The sequence below is a fragment of the Triplophysa dalaica genome, chromosome 24 (assembly GCF_015846415.1).
Source record: "Triplophysa dalaica isolate WHDGS20190420 chromosome 24, ASM1584641v1, whole genome shotgun sequence".
In the NCBI taxonomy this organism is placed as follows: Eukaryota; Metazoa; Chordata; class Actinopteri; order Cypriniformes; family Nemacheilidae; genus Triplophysa; species Triplophysa dalaica.
Window position 1 is genome coordinate 14,035,967 of NC_079565.1, and position 16,053 is coordinate 14,052,019.

Below are 16,053 nucleotides of genomic sequence, written 5' to 3' on the forward strand. Positions count from 1 at the left end.
TTAGCTACAACCACTCTCTTTAAAATACCTGCAAATGATTCTTCACAGCGATGACAGAAAAAAATCTCCAAAGACCCATTTTCTCAAGGTTTCTAATTGAAACATTTCTTCTTACTAATAGTCTAAAGAATCAAAGGTCCTGGTCATTGAACCATTCATCCAAAAATGGTTCTTCTATGGCATCATAAAATAACCCTTATTTTTAAGAGCGCACCAACATTTTAAAACCTCACACACACTATGTTATGCAATAAATATAAATATAGTCATCCTGCGATGACTTTATATTGTTCTAACAAGAAAATTGCAATAGTAAATATGCTGTAATTGTTGTAGTACCATTGCATCCCAAGTTTGTGAGTTCCTGTCTAAAATAGTATCTAAAGTTTGTGTATGTGTGTGTGTGTGTGAACGTGTGTGTGCGTATGTGAGCGCTGGCCATGTGCAATAATTCAGTGTTACCTCAGCAGTCATTGTAAAAGGCTGTTAATGTTGTTCTTTTGTGTGGGACTATGGCCGTTTTTAAACAGCTCCATATGGTGACAAGCATCAGGCTTTGAGTTTGTGAGGGCTCGCTCTCACCCTCTCTATTGAGCGGACCACAGAGGAGCACTATAAGCTGTTCTTTCACACTGCCAATAAAAGAGCCTCCATCTGACACACACTAAAGCTCACACACACACAAAATAAACCAACACTGCACCGTTTTTTCAGGCTTGTATTGGTCAAATCTTTCGTTTGTGTGTGGTTGTTGATATTATTCAATGTCTGATGTCTAAAACCACACGCTAGTTATGACAGATGCAACTACACTATTTTCCTTTGTAAAGAAAATGTGAATGGTCTTTCGAAGTGCAAAACCAATTGCCACTTTTAGGCATTGCCGTAGCTTGAGCATTGATTTTAATACCACATTGCTGTCAAGGTTGGTCTGTGAAGGTAAAAATTAGGTGTAAAAATCGAAAGTCTAAAACCCATAAAAAGTCAAAACCCTTCTAAATTGGACATATACCTTGTATTTCCACCAAATGATAATTGATAAACCTGAGCAGATTGTTGCTCCTAAGAACAGTGAGGATGGGCCACAGATCGGACAGAGACCAGAGAGATTTTTCAATGGATTGTGTGTGTGTGATCTGTCCGCCCTGCGAGGGCTCTGTAAGAGACGGCTTATGGGGTCAAGGTGGGCTGCCAGCTCTTGCGTGACAAGATACATAGGGCTTTTTGATTTGCGCTGTTGCAGATTACAGGTTGCTATAGTTTCTCTAATGCTCAAATCAAGCATTCAGCTAATCGGCTCAGAAGAGGTTAAAGGCTGCCGCTGATTTGAAAGAGATAAAACTTGGTGACAGAAAATTGTGGAGAGAAGTTTGACAAAAGCATGGCTGCCGTAGCTTTGATGTGAAGTGAATGCGGATGGAGACTCTGAGCTTTTGACCAAACACACTGATGTAATGCTTGACAGTAGTGACTATGGAGAGCAGCAGGGCGACAATAAGTTGTAGTTATCCCATTACTAATGTTGTTTTCTTGTTCATTCTCTTTCTTTTTCTCTCTGCGACCATCGTCACTCTCTGAAACACACACATGAATACCAAATAACACTTGAAACTCATTACTTGGACCTGAAGTTTGTAAGTACCATGTAGTTGTTAAAACCATATTTAGTTTTGAATAGATAATAGATATACTGGTAGCATTTTATTTTACTATCCTGTTCTACATGTACTGTACATATTGTTTACTTACTGACACCAACTCTGAACCTAACCCAAATATCAAACATAATATTAAATCATTTTGTGTTCATGTTATGTTTATCAGGCTTAAAGATTTAATGGTTTAATGTTCACCCAAAAATAAAAAGTCTTGCTGTATTCATTCCACCTCATGTCCTTTCAAAGCTGTATGACTTTCTTTAAAATATCTTTTGTGTTCTGCAGAAGAAGGAAAGTTGGTAACCAAACAACACCAGACCCCATTGACTACCATTGTGTGGACACAAAACTACTATGGAATTTCTCAAAATATCTTCTTTTGTCTTACACGAAAGAGCAATGTTGTTTACATAGATGGTGTGCTTGCGCGCTTTAACCTTGCGCACGGGCCAAGAGGCGTACAGTCTTTGTTCTTGTAATTTCCACCATGTAAATAGCGAATCTGCCATGGTGCAAGCGCATCTGGGTTTTAAAGAGATTGGGAGATGAGACACTGATTGGTTTAATGCACAAAACGCCCAAACCACACCCATGGCTCATTAAGAGAATAAGTACAACCCTTTTGGACCACGCACCTGGTGCGCCAACCATTGTTCTGTCATTAAACTAGCAAAAGTGGATTCGGTCATGTCCTAAGGGCAACTGCACCATGCGCTTAGATCGTTAAATCAAGTCTTATTATGTTTATTGGTCTTTGGTGACCTGTCATCTTACCATTTTTTTAATAGATTAAATAATTGCTCATTGCTTTATCTTTGTTATGTTGTTAGTAGACACTGCCCCTTTTAATATCTCATCCACTGAGATAATTGAGAAATGAATTATGCATTCATAATGACCTGTCTGGCTTGAAAAAGAGGCAGCGAAGTGTCCTTGAGTTTGGCTCTTTTAGTTTGGCCTCAGTGAGTCACATTGTGCTGAACTAGCGCGTATGCAAATGATTCAGTTGTGTTCACATTCATTCAGCTACAGCTAAATCTGCTTATGCAAATGAACCCAAACACAGCTTTTATAGACGCTGCATAAATGGGCTTGCGTGCCTGTGTATGTGCGTTTATAAAAAAATCTAAAGATTTTTGTCATATCTCGAAGTTAAAGACAAAAAAATGCCATGTGAATTATCCCATTGAAGACCCCATAAAATGAAAATGTGAGTTACTGTTTAGTACATGTCTATAAAAATTGGAATGATCTTTATGTACTCCTAAAAGGCGACGATGGGAACGTATGGCCCTACAAACATTCAAAATCAGTCTAATAGGAAGAAATAACAATCACAAAATAGTCCTGACACTGCATCATTTAGGGGGATGTACGTTTTTTTTTCTGTACGGACAGCTATTTAAAAATGGGATTCCTTACTGTACCCCACCACCTCTGTCTCTGTTAAACAGCAAATGTCCAAACAGTAAAAACAACCACACTCGTCAGGGCATTTCATGTGGTTTTGAAATGCGCCCAATGACACTGTGCTGAATTTAAACCACTAAGCCAACAATGCAAAGCTTTAAAGCAAACAAAACTGCTCAGTGTCGTTGTAATCTTTGTAAATGAGGAAAAGTGATTTCAGGGCAGTCTTAGTAAGCCCAGGTGGGCAGCGCAGCCTGAATACATCAGCAATGTGATTGACGTCAATGCTGTGATTGACAGCTGGTGTGTTTGTATGCGTGTGTTGCAGACGGCGCTCCACTGGGCGGCCAAGCAGGGCTGCGAGGAGATGGCGGACATGATGGCGCGCTCTGGAGCGGACGTCAACCAGAGAGCGGTGAGAGTTGACAGGAGCCAGTGGCCCTACTGACACGCTCACATTTACACCTCTGCAGGGGCCCACACACAAACAGACTGAAACACACACCACTCACACAAACATCAACACCATTTAGTGTCAGCGGCATGTGCTGCTGGTTTGGCTATGTAATGTGTCGTTGCTGGTAAACTGCTGTTGCTAATGAAATGGATCCGTCTATTAATCAAACACGCAGGCCCAGAGAGGATATTTATTTAGCTCCAGATTTAAGTTGGATGTGTAATCCCTCTCTCTCTTTGCATAAACATGATCTGATGTTTATTTATTCCAGATATACCAACTGTCCGACAGTGAATGCTTTGGCCCAGTTCATGAATATTATAATTTACCAAATCTTATCTCGTCACATTCACGGTTGGTGAAGTGCAAAGGAAATATTGACAGCATCCTTGTGTTGCTGCCAGCCAATAACTAAATCCTAAAACTGTACCTTTTACATTGGTAGGATGGGGTTCCTTTTTGCACCTTGTATAGTATACAAAATCTAATAAAATGCTGTACAGTTTTGGGTACAATATTGATCCCAAAGGACCTATTGTGTACCTTAAACGTTAAACGTTTTGTGCACAATATAGGTCGTAGAGGTACACAACAGGAACCTTTAAGGGTACCCCCCAAGACAGAAGGTAAAGGCACAGTTTTGTCTGAACGAAATGCACTCTTAATGTTATTTTTCAGAATAAATTAGTAAGTTCACAACTCAAACGTAAATTGCTGGAGGCAAAATGTTGTTATTACTTAAGGTTTTTGACCCCTCTCCCATCTGCAGCAACGGGCTCGGAAGATAATGTTTAAAGCCTTAGCAAGCACAGTCAAGCACACACACACTTCTTATTGCCTTCATAATTACATCATTAACTTTTGCTCTCTAATGGTTATGGGGCTAATGGTGCTTTTCAAGTGCAGCAGCCTCTGGGCAGAAATGAAATAAAAAAATCAATAATCCATGAACGCAGTCAGGGTCTGGATATGCCACACTATGTGCTGTCATTCACAAACACAGGAAGCAGAGATTTCTTTCACCATCTGCTCTCGCAGTTTCCCTACACAGATTTGAATGTATTTTTTGTGTTGCCTTTATCATATAACTTTGACATGCAATTGATAATAGACTTTTTCCAACCACGAAAATGTCAATATGTCAATATTCATGCTCTTTTTTAAATAATTCAGTTTGAAAAGAAAAAGCACCATACAAAGTAAAAAATCCTATAATCTACACATATAGACCATTTCATCCTGACCCCTTGTTAACTTTGTTTTGTTTTTGGCTAGTGTCTTATAATAAAACAATTTACATTTTATAAAAATGCTGTTAATATTAATTTGTATTATTATTTTACTCTGCACATTTATTATTAAATAAACGATTTGTTGAATTTTGTTGTATGTTCATTTTATTAAATAAACAATTTGTTGAATGGGTCCCGTCATTTGGTCGCATTTAAAGAAACTGTATGGAACATTGACATCTAGAGGTTGAGTTTGGTATCGCAGTCTAAATTCAAAATATTGGAGAGACAAGTTTTATCAGAATTAATCTACAGGGGCTCTATCCTGTACCGGAAGTTCAGTTGGGGGTCACATTATTCAGCATTACGCAGTAACGTTTGTTTATGTTGTTAAGAAGAAACTGGTCCGTCTATAGTCTGGCAGGAGCTGGTCAAATTGTTTGGAGGCGGGGACTAATTTGCATATTCTTATCTGTGGTATGAGCTGGGCTATTGAGTGGAGGGGGTGACTAATTTGCATATTCATGTTTTGCATTTACCAAATTTTATGGCATGAACCAATTTTATCACAGGAAAAAAACATTCACATACTTTATTATTTTGATGCTTAAAGATGAAAATTTTAGGTGTAACAATTATCAACTACAAGGGGACTTTAACATTTATGTTTATTTTCTTTTTTTTTACTAGCTAGAGACAGTCCTAATAACCTATCATTTCCTTTAAAAATTTAAAAATCCTTTGTGATTTTGCACGTTCTCCTTGTGTTATAATTTCTGCTTTCATTCTCTGTTTTTCTTGATCCTGACATCTTTGCCCGGACTTCTTCCAGCATGTAAGTGTACACCCTGTTTTATCCAGCCTTACTTTAAGCACTTTAAAACCTACCCATGATTCAATCTGTCTCACATAATGTATGTTTCTCATATTCAGAAAATTCTGATTTATGTCCTTCATATGTGTCTGAGGCCTGGCAAATGTTTCCAAAGCCAAATTGCCCATGATTCCAGTGTGAAATTAAATTCTTGACCCATCCTCTGAAATGTACTATGCTTATTCTTCTTTCATCTTTTATTGTCTGGCAAACGGGAGCTGACTCTGGACCCTTAGACATCATTCTTTCTGCTTTTTTTCTAAAGGGGGTGAGTATCATTTCAATACACTGAAGAAATGAGGCAGGGTTTCACAAAAAGTGGATTTTAGGCTCTGAACGCAGTCATTGGCTGTTCATCTACACTTCAAAAAGGGATTTGTTGTCTCAACAACCATATTGTAATATGTTAAGTAGCTTCAACTTAAGAATAAAAAAGTATAACATTTTTAGTTTAACCTAAAATCCTAAAATCCAAACAAATAAATTAGAAAAATAGCTCAAAAGTATGCATAAAGTGAATGGAAAAATTGAGTTGTGCAAACTACAGTTAATTAAACCTAACATACATTTACAGTGCAAAGAACTAAATATTATCAGTACAAATACTGTGAGGAATAACCATAAGCTCTTGCGCCTAAAAACTTTATTATTAATTATTCATGCTTTTTTAAATAATAAGCACTTTTGGGGCATTTATATAGATCTTAATAACATGTATGACAAAATATAATATGTATTTAGTATTATTGATGTTGTTTTGTTGTGAATAATTTTTTTCTGTGACGTTTCCATTCTTTCAATTCGTGTTTGCTTTGGTAAGCGAAGACGCTGTTCAAACCCATCACATTTCTACTTACCACAATATGGAAGACACAGAAATGTAGTATGTTGTGTGCTTCTGTGGAGAATCATTCAAAGACCGACATCAAATCAGTCATCAATTATCTAATAATATTTATTATAATAATATTTTAATTCACTATGCCAATTAAATAAATATTTTAGTACAGCCTACATGAGCACTGTAAGTGGATTGAACTCATGCTACATCATTTAAAAAAAATGTGAACTGATATATTTGTGCATTTCATGTTATTTTGACTTAAAATCTCTTAAGTTAAATTAACTTAAAAACCACGATGTAAAAATGGTGCACACATAATTTAAGTAATGTCAACACATCATTTTTAAAGTGCAGAGAGGATTGTGGGAATGTTAAGAACTGGTGTTTTCAAAATGAAGACACTATGATGTTAAATGACAACCTTCGACAAATGACAAGTAATGGCCTGTTATTGATGTACCCATTCTGAGTAATAGATGACATACTAGAGGTGAGATGTTACAGTATTTTGTGTAGGAAGATTCTTATCATTTCATTGTCAATGAAACTTTTAGATTTTAGACTCCAAACAACCTCAAAATACATTACCTTCTTGAAACGTGAACATAAGTACCTCTGTTTACTTTCTATGCTACTTGTCTTACTGTTTTCTCGCCCGTTTTCTCTAAAAAGAGGTTTTTCTAAACACGCAGTTTCTGCCAATCTCATATAAATCTTGAGTACAGAGTAATATTGTGGCACTTTTTCAGCGCATAATACTGCACGGTACGGCATTGTACAGCTCACTTTTGGGGGGTTTTCCACTGAGTACAGTACCTGGTACCTCATACATTTTTTAGTACCACCTCGGTTGAGGTTCCAAGCATACTGTACCGATACCAAAATGTGACGTGTTTACACACAGATCGCTGATTGGGCAGAGAGAATCATTACCAGGGTCATTGGATTTGCAACACAAATACGCATTTTTATACATAATATTGGCATTTCGTTATATGCTTCGTGTCTGAATGTCGTGTGCAGTGAAAAGGCAGCTTAAGGACCCTTGTTACGAAACGGAAATTCTTGTCCGAAAAAAACATTCCAAAACCTATACGAACCTTGGCGGAGTGTATCGAGCTCAAAAATACTCCGTCCAACAGAATCCAACTGTTTTTTTTGACAAGATTATGTTAAGCTTTTAGCACGTTTAATAGAGTAAAGTCAGAAGCATGAAATAGCATGTTACCCCTGCCCTGCTGAAAAATCTTTGATGACTAATGAAGCATCTTAAAATAATCTTAGAATATGTGTACTACTTTTTAGACAAGTAAGTAGTAAGCAGTATTGACTATGGTGGAGTGTCAAACACTACGATTGTCAATGTTAACATGAGTGTTTGTCAGTCAGTCCTGTTAAAACCAAACCCAGTGACTTACCTTGATCTCCATTGGCTCCTTTAGCACCCTGGACAGCCTCTCAGGGCCCTTGCTGATATCGAAACTGATGTGAAACCAAGCACATGAAAGTGACTGTGACCTTTTGAAAAATGTCAATGCTAGGACTAGTGTAATAATGAGGACAAGAGCAGAGGAAAGTCGACCGTAACCTTTAGGAAGAGCATTATGATAGTCCTGTTGTGTTGGCTGTATTGCACACTACAAAGACTGACACCGGTGACTTTGATGCTACAATACCAGTACAATAGTACCTGAAATGACTTGTTGTGAGGACATTTACAGTATGAATGGACTTGATGATAGACCAGCCATTTCTTACTAAATTACTTCCTATTTACTGTGTGTGCAGTTAATGCTATACAGTAGTTGTCAAATGCGATCACTATTTCACGTTTTATCAGTAACCATACGGCTCATTACTGTTACGAGGAAAGAAATGGATCTGTAATACAAACCAACATCAAAGAGATATCAGAGACCACATTTGCAGAAGTGTTGTGGGATGAAATGACTCCCCTGTGGAGCGTTAATGTGCCGTCGTTCACACTAATAACCGCTGGAGCTCAGATCAGTATAAAACAATAGTCACTTTACAAACATCCATCTACTGTTTATTTTTTTCCAAATCTCTTTCTCCTTTGACACCATCTCTTTTACTGTAAGACAGATTTGTCAACTGTTGTGTGGCTGGTCGGTGCTGTTTGAAACAGAAATGGGTGACTGATGGTACCCAGCGGCGGGTTCGTCCTGTGTTAATGTGCGGGATGTACTGTAGCGATTGTCTCAGCGGGTCTCACTGTGTGGATAACTGCACAAATACAGAACGTCATCTGCACACAGTGGTGTGTAAAATGACATCCAGCTGTTTTTAATAGCCTATCACAATGGAGTGACACACATAACAGGACAGCAAGAATATTTTTACCATCCTCTCTCGCTTGATGTGATATTTAGATATTTGTTTGAGTGTAGGATTCATCCACATTGATATTTCAAGACTTTATTTGTCAAGGAAAACTTATGGATTAATGTTTGTGTTTTTTGCAGGGTTACACACCTCTTCATCTCGCCTCTCTACATGGACATGGCAACATCATCCAACTCCTCATCAATAACTACAGTAGGTCATTGATATTCATAAATTTTAGTTTCAGTGCTGATTTGTTTTTATTACACAACCAACCGAACAATCCACTTAACATCTCCTTTAAGCCGTATGGTTCTACTTTCAAACCAATGTTGAGTTGTAATTCAGTTGAGTTCAAGTCTTACATTTGGCATGTATGGAAATGCCCCTGTTTTAAATCCGCTATATGCCCACATGTTAACTTTTAAACACCGCTATGAAATTGCCAAAGTCCGATTTACAGTGCACTACATGATATGCATTGCATCAATATGTATGCTAAAGTGTATTTACTAATACAGAACACACTACACTTCTTTGCAACAATGCAAAATTGTGAAAAGCGCTACAGAAATATGTTTGGATTATATTACATTAGTGCAAACATGGTTTTCATTTATATGGTCACCGACAGCATGCCACAGATGCTGACAATAAAATGTTACATGTTTTTAACCCGGACACTTCCATTGATGTTCATGAAGGAAAATTTGTAAACTTGAAGAACTGGCAACTGTATTATAGAGAACAAAGCCAGCTCATATTCACAGATGAAATCAATAATGCAGAACTGAAGCTAGGAACTGTGCAGTCACAAAGATAATTGGTTTGGGGGGAAACCCAGTTACGTCCCCCATACTGTGAGTTAACACTCACTCCTGCTAATGAAGCTAACTAGGGTGTGTGTCAATAGAGCAATTCAAAAGAACAGTCCCGTGAGATTCTGGACGGTGTGCGCGCATGTGTGTATGTGGGGGGGTCTTGTTGTTAAAGCCCCTAAAAGAGAAAAGATGCCCATATGTTGTGTGTTATGTGTTCACTCGGCCCTGTTGTGTTAGTTATTCACTAAAACACATATGGTTTGGGTCACTATTAGCTCCCACCTCCTCAGTACAAACCACAGAGCTTCCATATGGTGTGTGGAAATGGATACTCCATGGTTTCCCATCACCACCTATGGCTTTCTTGGACCCTACACTGAGAGAGACAGAGAGAGGCTTGAGGATTGTCCTTTGTTTTATTCATTTTTTAAAGGCACAAAGAATCTCCAGCTAAATGGAAATTGCGCTCTTCACAACATTCTGTTGAGCAGTCGGCTGTGGGTTAGATCAGGGGCCTCAATCCATCACTTTTGCAAATGTATAAATCATCCACAACCAACTTTAGGAACAACCTTTATCCTCAAACCTTGGACCATACATTATTTATCTGATATTTATTGGGCCTAAACAGGTGGTTTTTGAATATGAGGGCAGGTCACGCAACCTGTCATGTTGGCATCACGCTAATGTGGCTGACCAAGTGACTGCTGAATTGGTGCTAAAATACAGTTGAGTTGGATTAGATGCATAACCTTTGACATCAACAACAAAAAATGTGGCAACTGTTTGTACCCTTTGAAAGTATATACTTTGTTTTATAACCCATTTTGGGTAGCAGCCTCTATACGCTATAGGGCATGACTTAAATTTTCAGGCTCAAGGTATTTAGTTCTTTAGTAAATAAAGAGAGAGACTTTTTAACCTCCACATTAGTGCAAGAGTGCATGTGAAAGCTGCCGTATATAACTTTTGCTTTCAAATAATTATTGGGTTAAATGATCAAATCAAATGACCTCAAACTCACATTTGCGGCAAAATCGACACCTAAAATAATTATTGAATCATTATTATATGCTTCCCGGTGTGAATCGGCGTAAGGAGAGAGTTTTTAACACTACTTGTTTATGTACCTGCTCAATATATACTGTAGATATATCTGTTTTATTTTAACTAGAAAGTGTTAGATTGCAGCTTTAGATTTATACATCAGGTCCAGACTTTTCTATTTCTTGGACAAGCTATTACAATTACAGACTTGTTACTGGCCTCAGAGTTATAGATTTCTGCATTGTAAACATAAAACCCGATAGTAGCTAACCATTATCTGTACATCGATGATCAGATCAGGATAGCAGAAGGTCTTGGACTGTCAGTGAATGTTAATTGAGTGGCGGTCAATGATATAGCATCGGTTTGATGGGATCTCCAGTGCCAGCACTTCACCTGGGAACCTCCAAACCAATGAGCCGTGCCACGCCAAGCTGCCATCAGCTGCCCCATTCGTACCCCTCACCAAGTGGCCAGACTGTTTACTGTTCGCCCAGTGACATGTGTATTGTTTACAGAGTGTCTAGGCATACGATTATGTGTTTGATTTGTATTTCTCTTGGTTTATCATAGAGTTACAAAGATGTTCACAGGGCATGAACATGAAACTACAAGCATTTTTACAAGAATTGTTGCTGGATGCAAAACATAGAAAAGGATGAAGATGGTTTTATAAGTGAATTACACCCGTTACATTTACATCACATTTATCTTGCCTGTGCACTGTGTTTATTGTAATACATTTTCTTGAATTGTTGTGTTAGTAATGTAGTAACATTACAAATGTATCTATGCATTTAGCCGATGCTTCTATCAGAAGTGACTTAAGGTATGAGTTTCAGAATATACATTTCTTTTAGCATGTGTGTTCCACGAGAAACAAACCCAGGAATTTGGTTTGCAAGCACAATGCCCGTCCAATTGAACTACAGAGCAATCTTAATGTTGCGGTTTGTTTTACTATTCTATATGACAAATTGTTTATAGTGTAACACAATTCTCATAGATTAAGTTACTAGACAAAAGGTAGCATGGTGCCTTACTCTAGTTTTTGGTACATTTGATATTAATGGCATGGTTTCCTCTGGAGTACCATGTATCAAAGTACAACTGTGTTGCTATATATCATGCCATCACTGCACCAAAGTAAGACAACAGTACTTTTTGTGAGAGACCTGAACCTCCAAATGCGTTTAAAGTGTTCAAAGCAGCATGTCTTCACTGCAGTAATTTCTATTGCACTCTAAGTGAATAATGCTTTATCTTATCTCAGAGAGATCTGTGCATGTGGTTAGGGAACTGTAGATAGTTTAACATAGTTACAAACTGACTGCTTGCAGTGTCTTAAGCAATATAGTTGAACACAGTTATAGGATTACCGCTTTGCGCCTGGAAACATAAGCCTCTCTTAGCAGCCGACAGCTTAAGACCCGCGCGTAACTCTATTAAAGCACACCAAATTTCTCCAGACACAACTGTAATCATATAACTTAGTTAAACACCTCGCAGTTGCTTGAGACCGCCGTGACTGGATTGTTGAAAATCACAGCGTACGCTCTTTATTACAACTGCAGTTTTATTAGTTTATTGTTATCAATTCATGTCCGCCGTCTATACTTAGGCTCTGCGTGAAAGGAACCGCACTGTGAATTTGGAAACAGGTGTCTTTTTTGCCTCAGTTCGTTTTCTCAGTCAGTATTTTTGTTTTGCATATCTTTAAAACTATCCTAACATGGCCCTTTAACAGAAATTCAAAAAAATGTATCCAATTGTAATTATTTAAAATAATTTTCCCCCAAAAAATGTCCATATAGCTCAATTGGTAGAGCACTGTATTAGCAGCACAAAGGTCATGGGTTCTGTTCACATGATACTGAATGAACTGTAAGTCAATTTGGAAATCTGTCTCTGAAAGCAAAGTTTTCTACTTATTTTTTTGTCAGGATGTTTATTTACCATTTAAATGGTGAACTATATCAAAGAATTGTAGGCTACCTATTGATGTAAATAGTTTAGATAATATTTTTGCAGTACAACTTGACCCATCAGTATTCGAAGAGGTGAGATAACTGCTTTTACAAAAAATCGAATGTTTTTATTTTTTAAGTAAGCTGTTTTTATTTTAGTTATTATGGCTGAAATCCTAACAAACCTACTGCTGTTTGATATATATTAATTGTAATGCACAATAAAAAACATGATTTTTTAAAAGTTTTAAAAGCGGAGTTATCTTTTTTTTCAGTCTATAATTACAGTAGTTGCAAATGAAGCAGTTTTTCTGGTCAAGTCCAACTGACTTCTTGTTTCAATAGGAAATGTCAACACAGGAAAAAGAAGCTCTTTAATGGATTCTATTTTATTCTACTATGGTTTATGGAGTGTCCAACAACACTTTTATTTACATAGAAGGTGAAAAAACACTATTATTTCGTAATAATAGTATTCTTACCTTACTAACTGACTGACTCTCAAGTGAATGGTTCCGCGATTCATCTGTCTAATCCCGTCCTTTCAGCTAGCCTATTCTGGTGTGATTGGTCAGATGGTCTAGTTTGCTCTGATTGGTCTACAGCGAATGAGGCTCACGAGCTACAGTGTTTTGGGGGAGGTGTTTTTGCGGACAGTCCTTGCAAAATGTAGGCTGGGACTATATGTAGTGACGTAAATCCGCGGTGGTTCGCGAATTGGACTATGGACGACTCGTTTGCGTGATAATGTGTCGACTCCCTTTTTTCCACGCCAATAACTTTGTTATTCATTCACATTCGGATTTACAACATGGCAGACTGCTTACTTTCAAACACGACAACATTACCCAATGCATGTAATGTCATTTTTTCATGATCTCATGTTAAGTACTCTTTAATAAAATGTACAATCAAACAGAGTTATTTCAACCCATTTTTGGCTCAAATATGGACATTTTCTATGTTAATTCAAATCAGTGGCTTGTCTATATTTACCCATCCATGGGTTAAAACAACCCAGCATTTTTGTGTACATATTTTTCTATTAGTATATAGAGTTATAAAGTCTCAATTGTTTGTTTTTATTGAAATGAAAAACATTGAAGTACTTCTAATCCCGTCAGTAGATTGCTGGTCAAAATAACGTGTTATTTATGTTGATTCATTGGTCAGGCAATGGAGCATCTCTAAAGCTGAATCCCCAGGAATAGAATCTGTTGTATGTGAAAACAGGCTGTTGACACTCTACATAAAAATAGGGCATGTTGACCTTTAGCGCTAACGCCCCTTCTCTGCCCTATTCTCGCTTTCTGTTTCTTTATATGGCCTGCTCTCTTTTCAGATGCACAATCTCCTCCTCTTCTTTTCACTGTTATCTCAAATAATTACTCCTCCGTTTCTGGCCGACTCTCAAGAGGCCGGTGTCTGCTCAAAAGGCCGCTCTGTGTATCCAGGCGTGGAGGGATTTCAGATCAGCACTCAGTCTCTCAGCATTCAGCTTCTAATTAACCACTCCGGTATTCCAGCAGGCCCCAGACCAGCTCAAGTCCATATGGTTCTTACAAGGCCACTGTGATTATGACCGTGTTCTACAGAGGATAGGAGAGAGGATAAGACTGAAATAAGAGTGCTCGGGTATATTATTTTTAACGACTCCCCAATGGCCGAGATGACGGTGCATTTGTTATTTTTAAGCAGCAGTACCTGATCGCCACGTAACCTTGACCTCCCATGCACTCACACCTCTGTTTGTGTTAAAAAAAAAGAGTCATTAATGAAAGAGCAGCCATCTGTGTGCAAAAGTGTGAAGGAAAACAAACTCATATTTTATTAATTGTTTCAAAAAGCAGCCAATTTTGGAATATATTTTATAGCAAGGCTGTGTAAAAGTCTAACTGGAAATTTAGAAGGCAATCTAAATATTCAGAACTGGTTGGGTTAAATCCCACAAGGTCCTTCTGTGGGGGATGTAAAGGGCAGCGAATCTTCTCAAATCGTCAGGAATTTTCCTAAGTATCCCTGCTTTCCCACATTTGACTCACAATGAATAGGTACTTGATCAATTTAAGATGTCCCGTAATGTAAAGACTTACCACACAGATTTTGGCAACAGGTTTTCAGAAAGGTCACTTACTTTAATAGACCATTGGTTGAGCCAACAAAACCTTTTTTGGTGCTTTTTTACAAATGATTTGTGTCTTTTGTATCCCCATAATAGCTGTGAATTAAAAATGTGTGTGTATTTGTGAACATGTGTCAACAGACATGTATCTTTTTCTCTCTTCAGATGCCAAAGTCAATATCAGGGACTATCATGGGAAGATGGCAGCTCATTACTGGAACGGAACCATGGATATTTTTTACAAATATGGATCTCATTCTGGTAAGTAATCATCTGTTTACTACTTACCTTATGAATTCAGTTTAGTGTTTTATGTTGATAACATGGTCAACATCAGTTGCTTAAATGATTGTTTGAGGTGACTGACAGTTGCTTTACTCCAATCAGTAGGCAGATGGTCAGGCGGGAGGCGTGTCCAGTATTACGCTCAATTGTCTGCCTTTCTGTCTCGGAGTCACGGGAACATCAATGTGGAGATGTCTGCTCATAGTCCTCTCACCCGCAAGAGCCACACACCTACTCCCTGATATAAACAGATACCAAACTGTGCTGTAGGTTAAAATTGTACAAATATGAGTGAAAAACTAATGTAACAGCTACAGAACAATGCTCAATTTTTTTAAATTGATTGAATTCAATTGAATGGTTTAAAAGGAATCCATGAAGGCACTTATTGAGATCACTGACAGAGCTCAAATCAAAGGGTGGTTACTTTAATTACGTATTCAAAAACGTCTTGGTTACGTATGTAACCTCAGTTCCCTGATGGAGGGAACGAGACGTTGTGTCGAGAACGACAGATGGGGTTCGCCCTTGAGAACCAATCAACTCTGACTACTATAGAAAAGGCCAATGAAATTTGGCGAATGCAATTTGCATGCCGGGCTCCGCCCCCGGAAATCCGGTATAAAAGGAGGCCGGCGTGCAGCATTCACTTACCTTTGTTCTGAAGAGCCTGAGACCTCTCAAACTGCAGCAGAATACGATACGTGTTCGTGGCATAAGGGACACAACGTCTCGTTCCCTCCATCAGGGAACTGAGGTTACATACGTAACCAAGACGTTCCCTTTCTGTCGGTCTCTCGACGTTGTGTCGAGAACGACAGATGGGGTTGCCTATGGAAAACGCCACAACGCTGTATCGCGTCACAATCTCTAGCGAAGCGACGGTAACAAGCCTGGGCGTGTCATCTCGAAGCTTTCGTGAGACTGTAACCTTCCAGTGTGGTGGTCGGGGGGTTCCAGAGCTTTCTTGGAGAAAGATGGGTACAGCCC

The 16,053-nt window shown here is 38.2% G+C and overlaps 1 protein-coding gene across 1 annotated transcript in view; it reads left to right on the forward strand.

The window, feature by feature from the left end:
* Window positions 1–15,440, forward strand: part of LOC130413781 (ankyrin repeat domain-containing protein SOWAHB) — a 99,152-nt gene extending 83,712 nt beyond the window's left edge. Inside the window, exons 7-10 of the mRNA XM_056739200.1 lie at window positions 3,397–3,483; window positions 8,962–9,034; window positions 14,944–15,039; window positions 15,166–15,440. Coding sequence (XP_056595178.1) covers window positions 3,397–3,483; window positions 8,962–9,034; window positions 14,944–15,039; window positions 15,166–15,305 — 396 coding nt within the window. The 3' untranslated portion in view covers window positions 15,306–15,440. The remainder of the gene's footprint in view (window positions 1–3,396; window positions 3,484–8,961; window positions 9,035–14,943; window positions 15,040–15,165) is intronic.
* Window positions 15,441–16,053: the final 613 nt, after the last annotated feature.